The 22,789-nt window shown below is 40.0% G+C and overlaps 1 protein-coding gene across 3 annotated transcripts in view; it reads right to left on the reverse strand.

Moving 5' to 3' along the window:
* Positions 1-9,917: 9,917 nt before the first annotated feature.
* The window catches only part of zeb1b (zinc finger E-box binding homeobox 1b), a 58,313-nt gene continuing 45,441 nt past the window's right edge, over positions 9,918-22,789 (reverse strand). For all 3 annotated transcript variants that reach the window (XM_084434533.1, XM_084434531.1, XM_084434532.1), the window contains exons 3-8: positions 18,399-18,554; positions 16,878-17,080; positions 16,376-16,487; positions 14,313-16,006; positions 13,773-13,953; positions 9,918-11,753 (exon numbers count right to left, since the gene is read on the reverse strand). In XM_084434533.1, the coding sequence (XP_084290659.1) occupies positions 11,047-11,753; positions 13,773-13,953; positions 14,313-16,006; positions 16,376-16,487; positions 16,878-17,080; positions 18,399-18,495 (2,994 nt within the window). In that variant the 5' untranslated portion in view covers positions 18,496-18,554 and the 3' untranslated portion in view covers positions 9,918-11,046. The remainder of the gene's footprint in view (positions 11,754-13,772; positions 13,954-14,312; positions 16,007-16,375; positions 16,488-16,877; positions 17,081-18,398; positions 18,555-22,789) is intronic.

A 22,789-nucleotide genomic window follows, 5' to 3' on the forward strand; every position in this document is an offset into this window, starting at 1 on the left:
GGACCACCTTTAATCAGTGAAAAAGTGACTTGGAAAATGACAGAATCGAGACTGGGTGGTGATCAAATCAAACACCTGCTAGAAACCATGACTTCAAAAGAGCAAGACTTTCCAAATGAGAAAACAATTAGCTCATATCCATAATTCATAGCTCTGACCACACTCTGCTGCAGCCTGGGCCCTAGAGGTGTCTGAATTGCACACCATATGCTGCTGCGTGTCTGTGGGGCAGAGGTGCCAGGAAAACCCCTGGTCTTGTGTGTCCGTGGAGGCCAAAGTGTGGTGAGGAAATATGAGAAAGCCATTATGACCCATAAAACATTCATGACTTTGACTCTTCTTTTTTTCCCCCTCTACGTGTCTATCATTTTCTATGTTGCTGCATCTTGCCACCTGATCAGAATGAATGGCAGACTCTGACCAAGAACATGTTTGTGTGCCTAAAGCAAGTATTTGACTGAAGACTTTCATAAACGATAATCGAGTCTTCTCTGAATTCGCTTCTACTGGGATTCATTTTCATATTCTCTGGTTTGGAGCCCAAACTAAACTGAGTAATTGTGTTCATTAAAACACATGGAACAATTTCATGCATTTGCTGCTTTTTGCAACTGCTCTGATGAGAAATAAAAATCCGCTGTTGTTAAAGCCGGCTGAATGAGCCTTTCAGATCAAGAAAAAAGCCACATTTTCTAAAATCCAATCACATTCATCTTTGACAGCAACACAACTTGTAATTTGCATGTATGGGGAGGACAGATGAAAACATTTTATTTGACATGGTAACTACTATTATAGGGCCATATATAAATGTACAAACTCAATTTGTGGGCTGTAAATCTTTGTGCATGCAGCCTGAATGACATTTATAGGAATGTCCTAGTAGCTGATAAGCATCCGTCTGCTGTGTAACTTTAAGCATTAAATGTAGTAGAATGTGGTATTGTTAACAATCATAAATTGTTAATGCAAATTTGACGGAACAAACATGATGCTGCAATCCACTTCCTCTCCTTAATTGTCTTTTATAAGGCAATTGTGTAAATATTGATGGTACTTTCATGTAAAGTTGCGCTTATTCCTCACTGAAGACACTCCTGAGGCTACTGTGCTTAAATGCTCCATTTAGCAAGTCTTTGCAAATACCATCTCAAGTATCTTAAAAAAAAAAAAAAAATGCACACGGGCATTGGCTAAAGTAATCATAGCAGTACTTCAAATGTTATCTGTCCATGCTTTGGTATTAATGAAGTTCGCATGGTTGGACTTGATGGTTTTGCATTGGGAAATTCAATGCATTTTAAATAGACGCCTGCATGCGGGATTTACATAAGGTAATTGCACAAAGCTGGAACTACTATGTCTGTGATAGAGCCATTCCCCCTCCATGTGCACTAATACAATCAACCCCATTAAGTAGGCCGTAAATATAGAGCTGCTGTATCATACGAGCCTGACAGATAATGGACCCATCTGCATGTCCATTTACTCATCCTGGGTGAAGCCTGATTGGTTTATCCGTACTCCATCATCTGACCCAGCATTAAGAGCTAGTAAATTCTGCAGAAGAGAACACCTGAAGAACCCTGGCCAGAGTTTTATAGAGTAGCTCCAGCATGAGGCTGCTGGGGAGCGTGCCAATATGCTGGGCATTTATAAGAAATGGGTGCGTCTTCCAGAGTGCCAGACAAGTTGCTCCTTTTTAATTTTGGAAGATGTCAAACATTCTATCAGACACATAATATTAAAGTGTTCACATATGCACTGTGCCATTCCTAGATAAATTATTATTTTGAGAAATGAGGCCTTAAGAAATGTAAAAGGGCTGACAATTAAACTCGACATTACAAGGCTTGAAAATGATATGGTGCTTCTTAGGGTACGATGTAAACGGAAAAGTTTTTCTTTTGCATATTTTGCGTACAGACGAAAACATTATCAAAACAATCCCGTTCACACGGATCCACGAAAACGACTAAAAGCGCTGTATTATGCATGCCAGGCCAGTAGTTGGCGACTGTCGCATTGTAAAGAAACACTAGGCGTCTATAGAATGATATGCATGCGCATGACATCACCGGTTTCACAAATCCCCGCTTTTGTAGTTTACAGGGAGATGATAACAGTATAATTTTCGAAAACGTGCACTTTGAAACTCGTTTTCAAAAGTTTGCGTTTTCAGGCCCCCAAAACGCTGCTGTCGTTTAAATGAACGGCCAAAACGCAGAAAATGTTTTCTGGTTTTAGTTGAAAACGGTGTTGTGTAAACGGCCCCTTAGAAAAATTCAATTGTTTACTAAAACAAACAAAAAAGATATTTTATGGAATGGGTTTGGGTAAGGGTTAAATAAAAAATGTAAAGTAAGTTTTGCTGATGTGTTTAGAAAAACTATTAATTTTGTACATTTTCATAACACCCATTTTGTAAATATCCCATAGGCTATGCCAGCTTTAAATAGGACAAAGAATTCTTACACAAAGAAAAGTGTAGACAGAAGTTGGATTCGAAAGTTAAATGAGAAACAGCTTTAAAATTCCACATACATCAGCTTAAACATCCTGGGTATAGACAGTCTGAAACCCTTTAAGCCAGGCATCTTGTGAATAAGACTGACAGTAATTTAGAAGCAATGCCTCTCTTCACTAGTCTCTAGTGATTCGGTCTCTCTCCCCCCTTTAATTAGTTTGTCTCCAACTGCTGATTTAGCCTCGGTGTCCTTGCAGGAAGCCGTGTGGTGGGTCTCTTTCACAGGCTGATTAATCCTGTTCAGACCCGTGGAGTGGTGTTAGACCCCGTCAGCAGCTTATTAGCATGTGTGCATGCTAGCAGAGCCCCTGCTTCTCCTAAGGCTTAATAATATGTGTTTCTTCAACTAACATCCTTATTAGTGCTACTAAGTGACGATCAGACTTATAAATAGTGCTGTGTGCCTTTTTAATTAAGGCCTATGCAATCATAGGCTTGATGCGCGAGCGTGTGCGTGTGTGTGATAAATGATGGGTGTTCGCGCTGTTATGACTGCTGCTCCCGTGAGTTTAGCTCACACACTTACCCTAACAAGAACACACACTCACACAATCTCTTCACACTCTACTTTTGATGATTTATGATCTGAGGTGCCGCAGTCTCTTTACAGTGCAGTTTTGCTGAGGAGATAGCAGCTCGGAGAGGTACAGAACAGGCGTGTAATGTTAAACATCAATTAGGTTGATGTCTACTCATGCTGCTTTTTCCCTTTGAAAATGTTATCCTTAAACAGGGCCGTAACCACCATTGACATTGAATAAGACGTGACTGTTTTATTAATATTTCTCCCATCTTTCATTGGTCTTTAATAGCTGTCTGAAACGCATGCAATTATTTAAAGGGATAGTTCACCCCAAAATTAAAATTGTATGGATCATTACTCACCCTTAAGTTGTTCCAAACCTGTAAGAGTTCTTTATTCTGTTGGACACAAAATAAGAGATTTTAAAGAATGTTGGTAACCAGCACCCCTCCATAGTAGGAAAAAAAATACTATGGAAGTCAATGGGTGCTTAACTCACACTAAAACCGGCTTGATGTGTGTGGGCCAGATACAGCCCATATGACCTTTGCCACTGCCAGAACTGAGCCATATGCGCCATAGTTGGCCCAGATGAGGCCCGGATATGTATGCTATCTGGGCTGTTTGGTTACCAACATTCTTCAAAAGATCTTCTTTTGTGTTTAAAGGCACACGATGCAGTTTCCGTTTTTCTCAAACAGCGACCCCTAGAGTAGCTGTGGAGTACTTGTATTTAACGTTACTGTCATAAATACCACTCACGCAGAGCCGTCTCATGCGCTCTTCCGACACTAGCACGCATTTCGGACGTGAATCATGGCACGGTCGATGAAGAAAGCGTTCTTCGTTTTCGTCGACTCTGCCATGATTCACGTCTGAAATGCGTGCTAGTATCTTCCATAGAGGCTGCTTCATATGTTGTTGATGTGTGTGACGACGTTCCACAAAGCAAGTCGTGATTCTCGGGGCGCCACCTCTCAAACTTGCATTGCCCCCCCCCCCTGCTTTGCTATCAGGATGATTCGCCCTACTACGAGTTCGTTTACAATCGAAATTATTTTGAAGCTGTTTTATTAAGGTACAAATCTTGCATAGTGTGCCTTTAACAGAAGAAAGAAGCAACACAGATTTAGAACAACATGAGGGTGAATAAATGATGACAAAATGTTCATTTTTGGGCGAACTATCCCTTTAATCACCATTCTTCCTTATTACTCATTTCATTTTTTTCTATTATTGCTCAGTTGTAGTGTCTAAGGACTTTTCACATACGTTAGCCTGCAACATTTTGTTAAAGATTGAATAAAAAAAAATAAAAAAAATCCTTCTGTGGAACACAAAAACTGGGAATAAGGAGACTAATAATGAACGCAAATGTGGATGTGTGTCAATTTCTGAAATCGATGTAATGTTGTAATATGAACACTAGGGTGTAATGAAGATCATGTTTTAAGCCCTTCCACAGTCTTAATTCTTGCTGTCAGCTTATTTCTTTTTATTGCACATTATCCTTCTCATAATCCACCTACACAGTCTCTTCCCTCCTTCTCTGCTCCTCTCCTCCAAAGCAGAGCTGGCAAGGGTTGACAATGCAAAGTAAATCCATTTTGATGTTCCTTACAGCTCTCTCTTCTTCTCTCTCCTGCTCTCAAGTATGCTCTCGCAATTCGGTTATGTTTAGAGGAGCTCTGGTGATTCATGCAGTTCAAGATATTCAGCGTGCCCTATTTCTCCCTCTCCCTCTCCCCCCGCTCGTCTAATGAAGTTAGTGTGTATATGCAGCGGAGAGAAGTAGATTAGAGCTGAGGTGATGAGGCAGAAGGGGAACCTCAGTCCTCCTGTACTCAGACCCGAGGAGGGGCTGCTGGGGTCGGCCGGGATGAATTCCCTCTGCTCCTGAGGTGATCTAATTGATTTTTGTACCCTGAGCCATCTGGCGTGGAGTAAGTGTGTTTGTGTGTGTGTGTGTGAGTGTGTGGGAGAGCAAGACAACAGATCACCTCTTGAATTTGGTTCTGGGCTTACATTTGCCATTTAAAAGCATGCTACTCTTTCTGTGGGGGATTGTAATTAAATCACTATGTGCTTGCTGGAGCATGCTTTTGACATCATCACCAAAGGTCACCTGTGTTACCTATAGGACACACGACATCATCATCTTCATTTCACCTGAGAATATGTTCACCAATAACCATGCTGTTTTCCATTTCAAAATAATTCGTCTGACAAATAAAGATGTCTGAGATGATAAAAAGGTGAGTTGAAACCTGTGAAATCTATAGTTTTAAATGAAAGTGACAAGTATTTATACTGTTTTCAAAGATTTTGAAACAATTTTCCACAAAAATTATTTTTAAATTTCAAATATTTTTGTATTATAGATACTTAATTTGAATAAAATAAAATAATTTACCTTGTGTGGAGTCTGTGGACAAAATGTGTTAAAATATTAATATTTTAATGTATTTTTGTGAATTAAATAAATAATAATAATAAAATATTAATGTTACTTTTAGCAACTTTTTGAAGCATTTTCGCCTTTTAATGAGCTTGATTTATTTTATTGATTTTTTTTTTTTTTTTTTAAGTATGTGTACATATTTAGACATCTTAGGTGTTTTTTTTATTTTTTATTTATTTATTTAAAATACGAAAATTTAAATTGCAGTGAAGGGGCAGTTATCTGATGATGTTCAATGTGGACAAAAAGATCATGTAGCTTCTATAAATGAATCAGCATAAACCTCCAATTTCTGTGCTCATGTTACAGCAGTGATGCTGTTTATGTCTTTTCTTACAGTCTCCAAGGGAAGATACTATTACATATCAGCAACATTAATAACAGGTGTTTTTTCCTTTTGTTATTTGTATCTGTCTATAATAACATGCGAGTGTTTGCATTATGTTTGTTAGCACATGTGGGGCAGTGTTAATATCCAGCCCTGTGGTACAGTCTCACTGAAGTATTCTCAGATGGATCAGAATCAATAGAAAGATTTGGTTAGGTCATATAGGGTTGAGTACGGTTTTACAGTCATTAGTACTATTTAAATAAACAGAAATGCAATTTCCACATGCAGCAAATGCCTAAAATGAAAATCAGGTGCACTGTTGCACAGGTGCAAATGATTAGAAGCTCATTAGAGAGTAAATGGAGGGGCACTGCCTCATATAAACATCAGAAAGTTGTGGTCAGGTTTGGTCTTAGCAGCTGAGGAGTGTGGCTACATCACGCTGAGATCAAAAGAGTTCGCGGAGGCCCTCAGAAAAGAACACCGTGCTGATGTTTGCGAGTTTGAGCGGCATTTTGAAATGATTGTCAAACAATTCGTTGTTAGTCTCTCCACTGTTAATTTTTTTTTTTTATCCAGCCTAGGTGGTCCAGCCAAACTGCACTGAAGTCACTAACATCATGAAACTCTCTACATGTGATGTCAAGATGGAAAAAGTCACCATTCTTATTAACGTATGGAAGACCCTGGCAGCATTGCAACATTTTGAGCGTTGCTATGCAGTTGCTGGGTGTTTTTTTAGGGTTTCTATGCGGTTGTTCTAAATGATGTATTACATAGGCCTATGTATGTAATATATATATATGCAGGGACTATATACACATACATGCATGTATACATGGTCAAAAGTATTGGGACACTCTTGATCATTGAATTCATTTGTTTCAATCACACCTTTTTAATTTACAAACGTTTGTGAAAAAGAAGAGCACAGTGATTTCAAGTGTGGTACTGTGATATGAAGACACCATTGCAATAAGTCAGTTTGTGAAATTTCAACACTGCTAGATATTCCATGGTCAACGGTAAGTGGTATTAGTGGAAAGCAAATGCGTTTAGGAACAGCAGCAACTCAGCCACGAACCAGAAGATGTAAAGTCGCGTAAAGAGCAGGGTCACCGAGTGCTGAGATCAACAATCTGTTGAGTTCCAAACTTCCACTGGCATTAATATCAGCACAGAAACTGAGCGTTGGGAGCTTCATTGAATGGGTTTTCATGGTCTAGCAGCTGCATGCAAGCCTCACATCATCGAGTACACCGCCACTGAGCGGTGGAAACGTGTTCTGTGGAGTGACGAATCACGCTTGGCTTTGGAGGATGCCAGGAGAACGTTACTTGCCTGACTGCATTGTGCCAAATGTTAAGTTTGGTGGAGGATGGATAATGGTATGGGTCTGTTTTTCAAGTGTTGGGCTTGGCCCCTTACTTCCAGTGAAAATCTTAATGCTTCAGAATACCAAGACATTTTGGGCAATGCTATCCTTCCAACTTTGTGGGAACAGTTTGGGGAATGCCCTTTTATATCCCGGTATGACTGTGCTCCAGTGCACAAAGCAAGGTTCATAAAGACATGGTTGGATGAGTTTGGAGTGGAAGAACTTAGCTATATAAAAAATATGTATAAGATATAAAATATTTGATGACCAGTCATTTTCTTCTATTAAATTCAAGGTATTAATCATTGGACCATAAACCTATACACAGAATCTCTTAGAATTCAATTGACATTTAGATGGATGTACTGTTACTTCATCCTCTACCTGGGTGTTATATTTGACAGCAACTTGTGTTTCACAAAAACAGCCGCCTTACACTTCAGAAACAAGCTGTGGAACGTTCATGTAATGCATTAGGTGGTTGTCCTGCAGCCTCAATAAACTAGAAACAATTAGTCCAAAATGCAACTCCATATTAATGTCTATATATTTAGAATGCGATGTCATTGCAGTCCCTGTTGGTGTAATGGTCAGGTGTCTCAATACTTTTGTCCAGATAGTGTACACAGACACACACACACACACAAAACCGATCACTTTGTGAGGTTCCCAATTTCAGTATCTGTAGTACAAACGGCGCATAAGTTATTTACCAAAGTTTAATGCTGCAATTTCTTTTGGCACATTTAACTTCATATTGGACGATGGCCTAAAGATCATCATAAAACAACTTGCTGTCAAGCAGTGTTTATCATGCGTTCTGCCGAGAGAGGAAATGCAGAGAAAAGCAAGCTATTTAATTTAGTTTTGCGTGATATGCAATAACCACCTGCAGAAAATGTCGCAGAGCCACATTAAACTTGAACTTCAACTGCGCTTCTTCCACCAATAAAAGCGTTGATTAAAACCAAGTGTGCTGAAACAGTCCAAGTAAAATATTGATGGGAAAAACTCAGTGATTTTGTGAACGCAGGATTAATCCTCATGCCTACGCGCAGTGAATAAACACGATTTTTAAGTAAAGGCTAATGTTTTGAGCACAGATGTGGGCTATTTGTATTTGATTGTGCCATCCACTAAATTTCCCAGGGGATGTTCTGTTCTCGGCTTCCACTCTTGGCTTGTTCCTGTGCTGTTGTCCATCAGCTTTCAGCTACTGCTGAAACTGTGCGTTTTTCAGATCGTTGCCATGGCAGAAGGGTCATGAGAAATCTATTATGATTTTGAGAATCCCATTTGATAGATGTTCGGAAGACCACTCGGTTCATAAAGCTTTCCAGAAGTAAAGAGTGCTCTTCTAAAACTGAAACATCCAGGGCCACAGAGCTCAATAATATTCTGGCTTCTGTTTTAACAAAATTATTTATGGCAGTTTGACACACACAAACACAGCGAGTCTATTCTCCATACAGTAGACGGTTGAGCATGCATCACGTCATTTTCAGACTTCAGTCAGATCATAGATTTATGTTTTGCTGCATTAATAATTCATGCCCTCCATCCAAAATCCCGCATGGCAACCTGATCCCAATCAATGATTTTTGTTGGTGCTATAGAGGATTTTATTCACAGTGAATGTCTCTGTATTTCCATCATAAAAATCACCTCATCTTTTGCAATGAATGTCTATAGCTCTTCTAACTAATGAAGATTTACATCTCTCATAATGGAAATATTCTAGAAAAATGTTGAATTCTTGAAGTATTTTATTGTGAGATGGGGAGTCATTAAAAAACAAAATAAAACAATCAAACAAAAAGCTACCACTAAAAAGGTTAAAACAGGGACATATAAAAGACTTTGTTGCCTTGATGTAGACAAAGAGAGTTACAAATTGGCACAACCAAAAATAATACTAAAAAAACAACACATTGATGATGTTTTGGCTTCATTAAAAGGGCAGCACAGTTTCATGGTGAAGGACAATCTTTCGATACAACAGCAAAGACTCATGCGTGTATAGCATACAATTAGTTTTCAGACGTTCAGTAGCTTCAAAGTATAGTGGGGTAAGAGACAGTAACATGAAAGTGACGTGTAAAAGGTAACAGTTCTGATATACTTTTAGGGGTGGTTTTTTCATCTTCAAACAATGCATTTTGAAAATTTGAAAATAATACTTTTCTGTTTTAAAACACTTTGAAATGCTAGAGTTTCTCCCCCAGCTTTGTATTCATTTATCTTCGAAATTATTCTTCATACTAAAATATATTATTGTATTAATACAAACTACAGTATTGTACACTACATTGTGTAATAAATAACCATAAAGAAAATACAAAAATAAGACACATAAATATAAAAGGTCTCTAAAACTAAAAATGTAAAGTTATACTGGTGAGGGATGGGAGGGGTAATACTGCCTTTACTGAAAACAAAACAAACAAAAATTACACAATGTTCACTGAAACAAACAACAAAAAAAACTTCAATACAAACAAGACAAAAATTAATACTGACAGGTAAAAAGGCTGACAAAAAAAACTAAAAGTGAATTCTTCATTGATCATATCTGCCTACATTTGTTACCTGAAGAAAAAGTGTCGTGCTGCTAAAGATAACAAGAGAAACAAGTGCACCAAACGGGGGAAATACTTCAAGGCTGAAAAAAGAGATTTTTTTTTTTTTTTTACTCCTTTTTGCTCATCGATCGTCTTTCCTGAATTCTTGATGCAATGTAGTCTTTATACTGGATTGATCCAAAAAAAAAAAAAAGAGGCAGTCTTGTCCTTTAGTCAGGACTAGTGGTTTAGGTGCAGGGGTCCAAAATTTTGCTACTAAAAACGAAGACAGCATGAGCCCCACGCGGGTGTGCTGCTTAGCGGAGGCGTCACAGCAACGGCACAGCACTGTTCAATGGCACTTCCAACATGCATGTTTTTGCATAAGGGTGGATGATGGGTAGGGACTTATGGCGATCACCTGAAACATGATGAAGACTACGTCCTAAAACCAGCCGTCCGGGATTACTAAGGTTTTTCTTTGATGTCTTGGCTTTTTTTTTTTGGAATTCATTAAAGCCCTCCCACCATAACCACATCAATCTTTTTTTTACATTTAAGGCTCAGTGTCCTTCTTGAAATGAGACGACAGACAAATGATGTGCTAGCGAGCACTAGCGTGGCTTAGGGAATAACGTCTGGGGCGCTAATACTGGAAGGTAGACATTAAACAACACAAGGCCCACATAGGTGTTCCATAGGTAAACTGGGAATATGGTAGTGCACAGGATACTTTTTCCTTCAAATGCAAGAAAATACTGAGTTTTGTTCATTGGCAATAAAAACGTATAGAAATCTCTCTCTCCCAACTGTACAGCTTTTCAGGGTAAACCGAGAGTGACAAAAATTAGTAATACTGATAAAAGAAATTGACCCAAGGCGTTTTAGTAATAAAACATTATTAGCCAAAACGTGTATAGCTTTCAGTCCGTATATGCATCATTTTCTTTTTTGTTTTTGTTCGTTTTTTCGTTAAACTTTGCATTTATACAAACCATACTCAAACACTGAAAATCGTCTTTATGTGGAAAAAGTAACTATTTCGTATTTATCAGGCACACCTGGGGGTTTATACACAGTAGTGGGTTTAAATGCAGCGTGAGAGCAGTCACGCTCTCTTCCTCGCCTCATTCTCGTCTTAACACAGTCAGTTCTCAGGAAGAGAGAGAAACATCTGCAAAGAGAAAACGTCTTTTTTGTTCCTTCAAATTAGTAATTTCGTAAAACAACTTCATAAAGAATAAGGGTCTTAAAAACAGTTCTCTTCATTTCACGCTTCCATTCGTAGCGGCTGTGTTTTCTTCATTTTCACTGTTTTTCTCATTGTCCGCCGGGTTCTCTCTTTCTGTCGTGTCCTTCACGTGTTCGGGGGCTCCTGTGTCCATGGCTTCCTCCGCCGTTCGCTCCTCTTCCCCATTTTCTTCCTCTTCACATTCATCCTGCATCACTACAACTTTCAGCATCTGTCCGTCATTTTCCTCGCTCTCACCTTCTTCTTGTTCCGCCTCCTCCATCCTCTCTCCCTCCCCTTCCTGGTCTTCATCTGCTCCCTGGTCGTCTTCGTCTCCCTCTTCTCCAATCTTGACCACCTGAATCTCATCATCATCCACTAAGCTCCCAGAGCCTATCTCATCCTCCTCCTCACTCTCATCCTCTCTGGTACTACTCCCCCGCTCGTCCGAGTCCAGGTGGGAAGGGGGTGAGGCCGCCGCGCTTCCCGTCGGAGGCTGCTCCTCGCCGTGGTTGTCCTCTTCCTCGACTCCTTGGCCTAGCCCTTGACCTTGAGCCTCTTTCTTACAGTAGGAGTATCTGTGGTTCATGTGTTGCGAGTAGGAGCCGGAGTGGGAGAAGCGTTTGCCGCACTTGTCACACTGGTACGGCTTTTCTCCGGAGTGCAGGCGCATGTGCTCTATTAGGTGGTGTTTGTGTTTGAAGGCCTTGCTGCAGATCCCACATTCGTGAGGCCTCTTTCCTGCAGGAGATGAAGAAGTTAAACTCTATTAGTATTCATCTTGGAGTACTTATCTTGTTACCAGAATATACATGGTGAAATACAATCATTTCTGAATATTATTATAGACTTATAAGGGATGGAAGTACTGTCCATTCCATATTCTGTTAATCTGTCTTAAGGTGTAGGAGAAATCCCATAATTTCAATAGGGCGAAAATTTCCCAATGCATATTTTGCATGTTCAAGTTGGCAAATGCACTGTGATGACCAATGGAACACTGCTTGTTTCAAAGTGATTTCTGTGTAAAGGCCATTGCACACTGAGTCCGAAATTTTCGTATGCGTTTTTTCGTGTTCGTCAGCAGTAAAATTCGTCACGCACAGAAACCTTGCACACTGAGTCCGATGCGTATTTATTAAACCTTTGCGGAAAAAAACGCAAAAAATACTAAATGGATTCGTCAAGCAGTGAGGATGAATTTGTTGCCCTCTTTCTTCTTAAAAAGAGAAAAAGAAAGAGGAAATATTGGGTCCATCCAATCCTGAGATTGCGCCGAGAGGAAAGAGAGTTTCACCTCCTTATCAAGGAGTTGCGAAATTATCCCAAACGATTCAAAATTTACCTCAGAATGTCAGTGGAACAGTTTGATGCTTTGCTAGCGATACTGGAGCCACATATTAAAAAGAAGACCACCAATTTCCGTGAACCAATCGATCCTGAACAGAAACTGGCAGTATGTCTATGGACGGACACACACACACACGCGGCCGGCAGAAGCGCTGGGCAGACAGAACAGCTGTATACAGGTTATATTTTATTCAGTGTCTTTGTAATCCGCATTTTGTTTTTCATACAGTACTTGTGCTGCGAGACGAAGTGTATCAACTTGTCAGACGTCATTCTGGATTTTGACGTTCGGTGTACGGTCGTACGGTGGCTCTGAATTTTCAAAAAACCTCACAAAACACTGGCTGTGGATGCGAAAAACGCAGAAAATCGAACCCAATCCGAATTTTTTTTTTACGGACGAAAGTTTCGTAGACAGTGTGCAAGCATGATTGACATAACGTGAGGTCGAATTTTTTTTTTTACGTGCGAAAATTTCGGATGCGAATTTCGCACTCAGTGTGCAATGGCCTTAAGTGTAGCATTGGGCAAATGTAAATGCACCTTTAAGGTGTTAAAAATCATTTCATGTACACTGGAAATTTATAATAATTGTTTTTTAGCTGATTGACACTGTTATGCAACATATTAAATTGACTCATTTTCATCAATTATATGCATGCTTTAAAAACCACTGTCACACAGTTCAACTTATAAAGGGTCCCAGCCGGGGAAAAAAAATCTTGTAATCTCCACATGTAGCACTAGAAAATCCACCCACACCCCAGCCTTCAACCCTGGATCTTTAAGGCATTAAGAATTGCATTACATGTTGTTATGTAGCCATGGACAATAAGACCAAACAATGAATCAAAACAAGCTGTGGTGCACAAGACAGGCCAGTTCCACCAAGGCCTGGAAGTTTATAAACTGTGGCTTCAGAGAAAAAAGACAGCATAACTTGTGGTTCAAGGCGCTGTGATGTCATTTGGATGAGTGCTGCTCGCTTTTTGGCCAGGTATCTTAACAGTGAGAGGTGACCTGCTCTTGGCTTTGCTAACTTCTCATGTTTTTAGAGCAAAAGAGGGAGGAGGAGTGTAAATTACAAACAGAGAACTGATGTAACAGCCTGGGTTCGGTGTGAGAAGGTAATGTATTTGGCCAGAGGATGAGGGAAAATAAGTCACCGCACCCTCCAGCACGTGTAATTTAACAGTGGTTGGAACTTAAAATTCAGTTCTGCTCCCAGTGTAATAGGTAAAATTACTGCAATACAACGTATTCTGTAATAATTTCCCCTTCAATATCACTTCAAATCATATTTCTATGAATGCCCAACCATTTGTGTATGAAGGAACATCTAAAACAGGCCTAACTGCTTTTTTAATGTCTACTTTTCTCCTTGGTGATATAGGTGTTTGAGAATCCTACCTGTGTGTTCGTATTTATGGCGGAGCAATGAGCTGCTCTTCTGGAAGATTTTGTCACAGAGGTCACAGGCGTACAGCCCACTCTCTGTCCTTTTCATCTTCTTCCTCGTCGGCCCTGAGTCTGAGTCTGTCTGTTCTTCCAATGTTGAGGTGACCTCTGACCCCATCTCCTGTTTCTCCTCCTACATCAAGAGAAAAATCAGATCATTGCATTTGAAATAATATAACCAAGGATACATTTGTGGGCACATATATGTATATACACTCGAATGGTAGTTTAGAGCAGAGATAGGGAACGTCAGTCCTGAAGGGCCCGCTATCCTGCAGAGTTCAGCTCCAACCCTGAAAAAAAAAAACTCCAACCCTGCCTGTAGCCTTTGTGATCCTGAAGACATTGATTAGCTTGTTCAGGTGTGTTTGTTTTGGGTTGGAACTAAACTCTGCAGGACAGCGGCCCTCCAGGACCGACGCTCCCCATCCCTGGTTTAGAGCTACCGTTGTGGACCCTTAAGCTAACATGCAGTGAATGTGGGGTCCTCACCTTAATGCCATTGACGTGTATAACGTTCTTCTGTGGTGTGTCGGCCCCTGCTGGGCTGGAGGATGTAGTGGTGTAACTGTAAGTCAGCTGCGGGATCAAGATGGTCTGTTTAGTGGTGGCAAGTGCACGTAGACATTGTGCTTGTCCCTGGTCAGTGATAGCCACTAGGGTGGGCAGTTGAGTGGTCACAATGTTTATGGGATTGGCACTTGATTGGCTGGCAAATATGGCAGCATTGGTGCTTGCATTGCTGAGCAGTTCCTTCTTTGTGCAAGTCAAATTCAGCGGCTCCTCTTGAGCCGAGTAAACAGTGTTAACGTGACCGCTAGCCACAGGAGCTGTAGCAGCGGATTTTGGTAGCGACAGATCGAGAGGTCCTTCGCCTTCCTCAAGAGTCCTGGCTGGGACAGGACCATCGGCCGATAGGTTTAGTGGTGAAGGGGATGTAGGGACACTCTCGATCCCATTCACCCCAGCTGCTATGCCCTCAACTGGACTACTGCATTCCCTCTCCCCTTGCTCCTCTGAGTTCATTTGATCATCCGGCTCTGTTCTGGGTGATCCACCTCTAGTCCCATCCAAATCCCCAGGGGTGGTCTGCTCGTCTTCAGCCAGGGGTGAGGAGGGGTCTATGGAGATCTGTCCCAGCTGCATCTTCTCAAACCACTTCTTTACCACCTCTGCTGGAAGACTGACAGACTCTGATATCTTTGCCAGCTCCTCCTTGGTGGGCTCATTGTTTAAGGCAAAGTAAGCCTTAAGCAAGGAGAGAAGGTTCTTCAGAGGAGGCTGACCAGGACACAGTCCTTCCTCCAAGTCCATCTTCCCGTCAAGATTTTTCCCGTTTACCCTATGTCCATCTTTACCACAGTGCTTAAGTGTTGTGTCATTGTGTAACATACTCTTTTCATCCACAGTGATGGTGGTTTTGTCCCTATTTGTCTTCACAGTCAGGTCCTCTGGCAGCTTCTGAGCCTTGCAGACCTCCGTGTTCAACCCCAAAGGTTCCTTCTTCGGACTTTGAAGGAGTGCTTGGGCCTGTGACGGGTCTAGACTGTAGTTGATGATGATCTTAGCATTGCCATCCTGATCCAAGATGGGAAGACTAATGGCCTGGATGACTTGCTGGGATGCTTGGGCAATTCCCAACCCTCCTGCTCCAACGATTCCTGTCCCTGCTTGCTGCCCTTTAGCTTGCGTGCTTTCCAGCACTTGCCTGATGACGTTGCCATCCACTGCCACCTTCAGCACATTCTGTAAGTCCCCCAGGTTGATGCTGATTGGGGATACCAGACCCACTGTTGGGAGCACAACAGCCTGTACGGCACCCTGGAGAGGGGCTGCCGCCCCACCCTGGAACATGCCATTTACGCCTCTAGCAGATGGGGCCACCACCACAGGCTTGTACTCGTAGTCCAGTGGCTCAGATTTGATCTGCGTCAAGGGAAGCTGTTCCTGAAGGGGTTTGCTGTTGTCCAGTTTGTCTCTGACTTGGACACGTGCTGTAGGGGAAGAGGTTGGCAGGGATGGGGAAGAGCACTGCGGGGTCTTGGCAGCCCCGGTGGCGGGAGAAGGTCGTGGCCGCCCGTTTACTGAGATGAGGCCGATGCACTTCTTACTGCTGATGTGGGAACTGTAGGAGCCGGAATGAGAGAAACGCTTCTTGCAGTTGGAGCATTCATAAGGCTTTTCTCCTACAAAACACACATAATAAAGAAATGAAACAAGTGACACTTCACATATAACAAGGTCTTCAACTCTATTGCTTTTACTTTTGAGGACACCACTGTATGTTTCAGATTTGTGATGATCGAAAGAATGGAGGGGAAATCTATTCAAGTACAATAAAAAAGTCACCTCAATGGTGGTCCTAAAAAGAAACCATTACAACTCAATGTTTAAAGGACAAACTCTCTTTGACAGTAAGTACTGAAAGTTCTTTGAAGTACTTGAATGCTGAATTGCCCTACAAATTTGTACAAAGAAGTGAATGATTGCACACACATATGCATGCTTGCAAACACACACACAAATTACTCTAGCAGATTTTAGGCAGCCCTCACCACTGTGGATGCGCAGGTGTTCTTTCAGGTGGTGTTTGTACTTGAAGGCTTTGCCACATTCAGTGCATTTAAACTTTCGATTCCCTCCTCCACCTGACTGAGTAACATGCCGCTAAAGAATGTAAGAGAGAATGCGTTATACTTGGGTGAACAATACTGCTGTCATTTATCTGTAAGTGTAAAATCTCATGAAAAGCATGCCTTTATATGAAATAAATGCTTGATTTGCTTAATGACAACATTAATTATTACATTTTACAGCTTTTAGTACTTTTCTATAGGTCTTGCATGAGTGATATAAGCCTTGTGAGTTACCCATGTGTTAAATCCAACCATTTTCAGTCTGGATTTCATTCTTTGGCTTTCACAACAATACACAATAGTCTAAGATTGTAAACCCCCCCCCGGAAACCACTTTGAACACTTTAGATTTAACACAGTTAACCAAAATATGCCATTAAATCACACTGCTCACAAACATAAAAGATTAAGGACAGAATACCTGTTCTCGGCCAGCTTTGTGTGCGGTCATGTGTCTGTCCAGCTGTGTTCGGTAGGCAAAGGTGTAGCTACAGAGAGAGCAGCTGAAGTTGTCCTCGCTCTTCTCGTGTCTGTATTTAATGTGCTCCTTCAGTGAGGTGTAACGCTTGTAGCCACGAGAGCAATACGGACAGGTGAGAAGCTGAGAAAATGAGTCTGGCGTGCCTGAAAGTGAGAGAGAGAAAAGAGAAGATATTACAAATGAGTAAAGTTTATGTGTGTATTTATCATAATTTTCTATGCCTCCCTCTTTTATCTTTTTCTTCTTTTTGTTTCTTCAAAATTATACATTTGAAACATGGGGGAAAAATATGTTCTCTATCAGTAGCTGCAAATGTCTGGAAATTTGCATACAATTATTTACTACGTTGTTCAAATATGTCTGAAGAGGTGTGCAAGTAAACTGATGTAATAGAAAGGAATCCAGCTGCATGGATTTCTGGCATAGATCATTTATCTGTGCAGTGTGTGCGTATAGACATGGATCAATGCACTGACGAATGAGCATATGAGAGTTAGGGAAGATCTTTAATGTGTGACACTTCCCATTCTGAGTTAAAGAACAGCAGCCAAAATGAAAAGAACAAGGATTGGTAGCTAGGTAAAGCAAATAATTACATGGATGAACAATGGATTCCATAAAAAAATAAACAATATGCTGGTGAAGCCTGTTACATTTTAACAAAATAATAAAGCCACGGATGCCAAATCTTTGTCACTTGAGTGCAGGGCATTCTGGTACATTAAACTAATATAGTATCATTTATTAAGACTTTAATATGTTTAATTGCAATGCCATTATGCTGCATTCCAATTCGGATACACCACTGTCTTTATATTTCTCAAACCAAATTTCTAAATTTAAGGAAAGATTTTTATAGTTTTAACCATCATTAACATATCTTGGTCAAAATGATCAAATGTCAAATGGAAAAATGAGCAGAAAACACCTGGACGGGTTCCTGTCTAGCTCTCACACAGGTAACATATTACCTGTTAACAGGTCACCTATTAAACTTCTCCCTCCGGTCAGGTGAAACGTTCTCTCACACGCAAACACAGCAACAGGGACGTGAGAAAGTAGCTCAGGTATGGGAGATTTGCACAGGTGTTGCAGGTGTAACAAAAATCATTTCAGACTCATTAGTGGTCTATGGTCAATGAGAAGTGTGGCTATTGTGTCTGTCTCCATGTATGAGATTTGAAAGACATGCACAATACAGTTTAAGGAAAACGTATGTGAACCCTCAGGTTTAACAGGCTCCTGCATAAATTTGTAATACAATTTGATGGAACAACAACAGATTTTGAATTTGCTATTCACAAGAAGCAATCTCTGTTGTCACACATGCTTTAAAAAAATCTCACAAACCTATGGCAAATCTAAGTTCATATTACTTGAATTTCACACACTTGCTCCTGCATCTGTATTTGTGTTCATCATGAGTGCTATTTACAATGTGCGTGATGCGTGTATGTCTACCATTTTCATCATGTCCACTGGTTTCTGGTGTGCCCTGACGCGGTTCGTCGTCTGGAGCCTCGGGGTAGATGACGGCCGTGTCTCCTTGCTGGAGCATCTCCTCAACCAAAGCATCTCTGCTCCTCTCATCCTCGTCCGACACGCACTCCTCTTTCACTGCAACACATGCAAATACACACTTACTCACTGCTGTGTCTGTGGACAGAGTAAACACTTGTATGATATGGCCCAGTGCACGATAAAAATATGAAGGATGAATAATTTGAATCAGAGCAACAGCCAAAATACTTAGTGGTGACTCACTATTAAACAGTACATTAGCTAAATACTTAGTGGAGTTTGAGTGGATATGAGCTTTAGATACATAGCTTCATGTATGTACACCCACAAAAACACATATTAGTCCTCGAATGCACATTTACCTATTAAAAGCAAATGAAAAACTAATGACTCTGGTGCAGCTAATTCAATTCCGGGCTTAATGCACAATCTGAGCTCAACGTCCCCATTAAATGAGCTTCTTTAATTTGAGAAATGTACTCTCATTCTCTTTTGCTCACAAACGAAAGATTGGTTCAACTAACGATTGCAAATGAACAAGCGAAGGCTTCGGGAGAAACTGAGCCCCCGGGCGGCACACTGTTCTGTGCCTTAGCTATGCGCTCTCTCATGCGTATACTGAAAATGAGTCCGCAATGTCAGCAATTACAACTAATGGCATTTGCTAGCGAGTCAAAACAACATTCGGAAACACCTGAGGACATTTGTGCATTTGTGTGTCGGAACGATTTAAGAGATCCTGCAATATGTGAGGGAGAAAAACTAAATGAAGAAGGCTTTTTTTTTTGTTTATGTCAGTGTTCTTTTGCTTGTTCTCACTCTGTTTTTCAGCAGCTCTTTCTGTAGTGCACTCTACCCTTGTCAGCAGTGATGTCTCCATAAGGGACGCTGATTCACACAGACACTGTTTATTTGTCTGACAAGTAGGATTTTCTCACCACGGTATAGAAGGACGTCCTTGGTTCTATACAAAGAAGACATATCCTGTCATTATGTTATTTTAAAGTTTTAAATTTTAGTTATTTATTTTAGTCAAAAACATGTTACACCTTAGAAAATGTATTTAATAGTTTATTTGTAATTGTTAACATTTAAATGTTTATTATTTTAATAATAATAAAATATATTTTTTAATTATTAATATAATTAATCATTCATTTTATTCCACTTTACTCTGACTGAAATGGCATGACTTTAGTTTACGTTAATCTACAGAAGTAGAAACATTTATTAATTTATTGCATGTATCCAACATTTGTAAATCTATAAATAAATCAATTTTTTTTTTAAATTGTTAATATCATCTCATGATATTTTTTGATAAAAAAACGTTGATAAAATCACACCCTCTGCAAACTAACATATTTGTCAGTAATTTTGCAGAGTAACACTGGCCATCATCATGTAAGCAGGCGCTAGAATAGAAGAGTAACAGAACACTACGCAAATGTTATAGATTCATTTGCATATTCATTTAAACTATGCTCTTGACATTTGCAGACAGAAAAACCATGAACACACTGAAAAAGATAAACTCTATCATGATCTCAAGTGATTTCAATGGCAAATGTTTCAGTAGGTCCCTCCCAAACGTTCCTGAGAGGTTTAAATCGTGTTGAAATCTGGGTGTGAGATGTTCTGCTAGTAAAAAAACAGATGATTACAAGAGCTCTTGCTCCAAGCTTTGCCAGCCATTACAGCATGCTGTTGTCATGACATCACAACACTACTGTAGCTGTGACAATCTCACATTATAAGTGGGCCAGAGATAGACATGAATGTTAGTGAGGCTGGACGAGTGTCCTTCCTCATTCTACACTCAGATCTTTCACATTACACCGTTTCCGAGAAACGTTCACAATCTAGGTTCAACACTTTATTACACCACATTAATAAAAGTCCTGTGACATCTTGTGAGGGACAATATCCCCTCAGGTCATACAATAACAAACTGTTCACAAAGGCAGACAGAGATTATCTTGTGATTGTACAACAAGCTAAAACTAAAACAGAAAAGATATGTGCTGTAGTCTAAGCTCAGTGACACGTACAGTACAATGCATGCACTTATGATTATATATTGACATCCTGACCTTGTGAAACACATTAAGGGTGAAGGTCAGATAAAGTGCATGAGTGCTCTGTGATGGGCTTGGTTTGATTTGAGAATGATGCACTAGTCACATGAGTGTCAAAGCTCACCCAGTTCATAGATTTACTTTAACTTGGGACGGTTAACTTGAGAAACTAAAGGAAAATGTGCATAAAATCTTGTGAGGTACTGTGTGAGCGTAGTTCCAATATCCATAAAACCCACTAAACAGTTACGGTTGGTTCTCGCCGCAGCTGAATGTGAACCAAATCTGATTTTCTGCTCAAATCTGATTTTTCTGTGAGCTTGTTCACATGACCCTTTTAATGAAGCCTGTATCAGATACTGGTTTGAACAGACAACACTCCTAAACTGATGCACATAATACACTCTAACCTGGAATGTCCATCAGAAGTAAATAGGTGGAGGTTATGAATTGTAGGCTACATTGATTAATTATAAGGGCAAAGAGATCAAAATGACTTGTAATAATGAATATTATATATTACAAAATAATGATAATACTGATACTGATAATAACGCTGATATATAATATATAATAATACTGATAATAATGTATATGGAGATAGTTCAAAAGTTTGAGGACAGTAAGATTTTGTTTTAAAGAAATTATTCATAAGGATGCATTGAATTGATATAAAAGTGACAGTAATTTTTTGTTTTATAATGTTACAAAAGGTTTGTATTTCAAATAAATGCTGTTTGTTTTAACTTTCTATTCATCAAAGAATCTTAAATATTAGGCAGCACACACACACACACACATATACAGTATATATATATATATGTGACCCTGGATCACAAAACCAGTCACAAGTCGCATGGGTATATTTGTGGCTATAGCCAACAATACATTGTATTGGTCAAAATTATAGATTTTTCTTTTATGCCAAAAATCATTAGGCTGTTAAGTAAAGATCATGTTCCATGAAGATATTTAGTAAATTTCCTACCGTAAATATATAAAACATGTTTTTTTGTGAGTGAATGCAGCACAATCGTGAACATAAATGGACAACTTTAAAGGCGATTTTCTCAATGTTTAGATTTTTTTGCACCCTCAGATTCCAGATTTTCAAATAGTTGTATCTCTGCCAAATATCATATATCAATATCTCAAAATTATATCATAACAAACCATACATCAATGGAAAGCTTATTTATTCAGCTTTCATGTGGTGTATAAATCTAAAAACTTGACCCATGCGACCCATGGTCCAGTGTCATATATATATATATGTATATAGCATGAACAGGACACCAGATTCATGTGTGATTCTGATTCTTATAGTGTGCCTCTCAGCGCAGACAAGCAGCAAGCACTACATTTCCCAGAATTCACCAGCTTCACTTTTCCTGATTAAAGTTCTGGTGGGGTTTCCATTATGAGTAAGGCACTTACAGCACATTCCCCAGTGACCAATTATCCATCACCATATGCTCAGGCACTTTAAAACCTAGTCAAAAATGAGGTAAGCCCATCCACCATGTTCCTTGTTCCATTATGCTAGGTGCCTATGCACACCACATTACGTAAATGGCTGATTCCTAATGCCTGTTCAAAAAATGTGTGGTTAAATAATATAGCGGTATATGACATATAAAATTGGATATGCAGCGTCACTATCCATGCGATAGTAATCATGTATTGGTTTACAGAGTATTTCCCCATAAATGACTGCGAGGGGAGCCTTTTCATCTCAGAGAACATGAGAGCTGACAGTGAGCGAGCGGCCAGTCCTCTGATCGTGAAGAATGAAGTGCAGAGAAGTATAGCACGGACGGAGGGAAAGTAAAAGCGGAGGTTGAGGTAGAGGGGCGCACAAGAATTGCAGCCTTAAAACAAACACAGACAGAGAGACCACAGAGAGTCAGCCGTACTGTCTCTAAACTAGGTGGTACTCTAAAATAGAGATCGCTGCCAAGATAAAAAGAAAGAAAAAAGAAAATAATGAAAGGTGTGGGATAGCCTGGAATGGAGAGTGAGAGTTGGACTGATAGTCCTGAACCATTATGGCTAGTGGCTGTTTTATAACCCGGAGCTCTATGAATGATGGGAAGCTTAGGCAGAGAAGTGTATATAACTCAAACACGACATCTGAGAAAAGAGAACAATGCACATTACATCTCGGCAGACCAATTTCTCTATGTGACACGCTTCCTAATGGCTCGTATATCTGGGCCTCTTTCTGCGGCTGAGCTATTGGCAATGGAGAGG

Source organism: Rutilus rutilus, assembly GCF_951802725.1.
Source record: "Rutilus rutilus genome assembly, chromosome: 16".
Lineage (NCBI taxonomy): Eukaryota > Metazoa > Chordata > Actinopteri > Cypriniformes > Leuciscidae > Rutilus > Rutilus rutilus.